Source organism: Olea europaea, unplaced genomic scaffold (genome assembly GCF_002742605.1).
Source record: "Olea europaea var. sylvestris unplaced genomic scaffold, O_europaea_v1 scaffold2648, whole genome shotgun sequence".
NCBI classification, from domain to species: Eukaryota; Viridiplantae; Streptophyta; class Magnoliopsida; order Lamiales; family Oleaceae; genus Olea; species Olea europaea.
The window spans coordinates 10,621-12,522 of NW_019244837.1; the positions used below are offsets into that span (position 1 = coordinate 10,621).

The window sequence follows — 1,902 nt, forward strand, 5'->3', positions numbered from 1 at the left end:
ATCCGAATTCTCCTGACATTAGTAGTGAGTTTAGACTAGTCGCTTCAACAACTAGATATTAAAAATGTATTGTTAATGGAAAACTAGAAGAAGAGATCTTCATGACAATACCTTTAGGCTTTAACAACAAAATAAGGGGAATCAAGTGTGTAAACTCAAGAAATCATTTTTTGGCTCAAACAGTCACCTAGAGCATTGGTTCCGTAGATTTGCAGAGGAATTAAAAATTCAAGAATACTACCAAAAGAAATTAGATCATACCATATTCTTTCAACAATCTAGGGATGGAATGAAGACCGTCTTAATTGTGGGCATGGATGATATAATCCTAACATGGGACAAAATAACTGAGATGGAAAGTCTAAAGAGATGCTTAGCGGCTAAATTTAAGGTAAAAGACCTAGGACAATGCGGTACTTCTTGGGGATGGAGGCTACAAGATCAAAGAAGGATGTTATTGTATCCCAACAAAAGTACAATCTCGATCTGTTGATCGAAACTGGAGTGCTAAGTTACAAACCAAACGAGACATCAACTAATGCTGGTAAATTATCAAAGGACACAGGAGACTTAGTGGAAACATATAAATATCAAAGATTAGTTGGAGAGTTAAATTATCTCTCACATACTTGACCTAATATAGCTTTCGCAGTCAGCATAGTAAGTCAACATATGCATTCTCTCAAAGAAGTTAACTTGGAAGCAGTATATAAAATTCTCAAATATTTAAAAGGCACCTCGGGCAAAGGACTATTCTTCTAGAAAAATAAACGAAAAGGAGTAGAAATATTCAATGGTGCAGATTGGGCTGGATCAACAGAAGATAGAAGATCTACTACAGGCTATTGTACGTTTGTATCGGAAAACTTGATAACTTGCAGAAGTAAAAAACAGAATATAGTGAAGCGAAGCATTTCAGAAGCTGAATTTAGAGAAGTTGCACTAGGATTATGGATAAAGAAACTCTAGAAAAACTAAAAATTGGACTAAAATTTCTAATCAAACTCTATTATGACAACAAAGCAAAAATCATCATTTTCCTCAATCCAGTATAATATGATAGAACCAAACATGTAGAAGTAGATAGACATTTTATCAAAGAGAAGGTAGACAATGGAATTAGTTGTATAAAATATGTTCCTACAAAAGATGACGGATATCTTTATCAAAGGATTATCTAGACAAATCTTTGACAACCTCAATTCGCAAGTTGAACTTGGTCAACATTTACAATCCAACTTGAGAGGAAGTATAGAAAACAACCAAGTATGACAAGTGAGTTATGAAAAGAAATTGTAATTAGTTAAAGACTATAGTTTTTCAATAATTGGTAGGTTAATTTTATTTTCTTGCTTAGCATATTGGTTTTCCTTTTTCTTTCCATCTTTTGCAATACAAATAGGTTGTTTAGGGGCTGTTATTCATCATCAATATACTGAAATTTATTCTAATTTTCTTTACAAGTATTTAGTGGATGCTAGTAGGTAAATGGAAGACGTATTTATTTTGATTGTTGAGAGTTCATTGAGTACCATAAATGTAAGTACTCCCTTGTCTTTTGATTTAATTAAATGGATGCTCACTCAATTATACCACTTGTTACCACTTGCTCATTGAAGAATAAATGGTAACTGAATGCTCACTTAACTTTTCATTAATTTACCCATCCATCACTAGATCTAAATCTGTCTGTACAGTTGGCCAATAAATTCCACGTAGATATAAAAAAATGACTTTGGACGATGAATTATGTCCACATCATCTAAAATTATTATTTTTTAAATCCCAAAATCATAAATTATTAACAATTGTTTTCTGGACGGCCAAAATCACAGTTTTAAGAAATCAGAGATGAAATTTATCCCCAAATCATCTTCATCTTCATCTTCAAATCACATCTTC

General features: G+C 32.4%; 1 protein-coding gene across 1 annotated transcript; it reads left to right on the forward strand.

The window, feature by feature from the left end:
• The first annotated feature begins 408 nt into the window (after positions 1–408).
• LOC111383266 (uncharacterized mitochondrial protein AtMg00810-like) lies at positions 409–969 on the forward strand. The gene is made up of 3 exons (XM_023007343.1): positions 409–544; positions 644–705; positions 763–969. Exons 1-3 carry the CDS (start codon positions 409–411, stop codon positions 967–969), a joined length of 405 nt encoding a protein of 134 aa, XP_022863111.1.
• Positions 970–1,902: the final 933 nt, after the last annotated feature.

Excerpts from the sequence above, each read along its gene's own strand:
- LOC111383266 (XM_023007343.1), top strand. The coding sequence starts at position 409 with ATGCGGTACTTCTTGGGGATGGAGGCTACAAGATCAAAGAAGGATGTT. Across the intron at positions 545-643 it reads CGAGACATCAACTAATGCTG|CTTTCGCAGTCAGCATAGTA; the intron begins GTAAATTATCAA and ends GACCTAATATAG. Across the intron at positions 706-762 it reads AAGAAGTTAACTTGGAAGCA|AAAAATAAACGAAAAGGAGT; the intron begins GTATATAAAATT and ends CTATTCTTCTAG.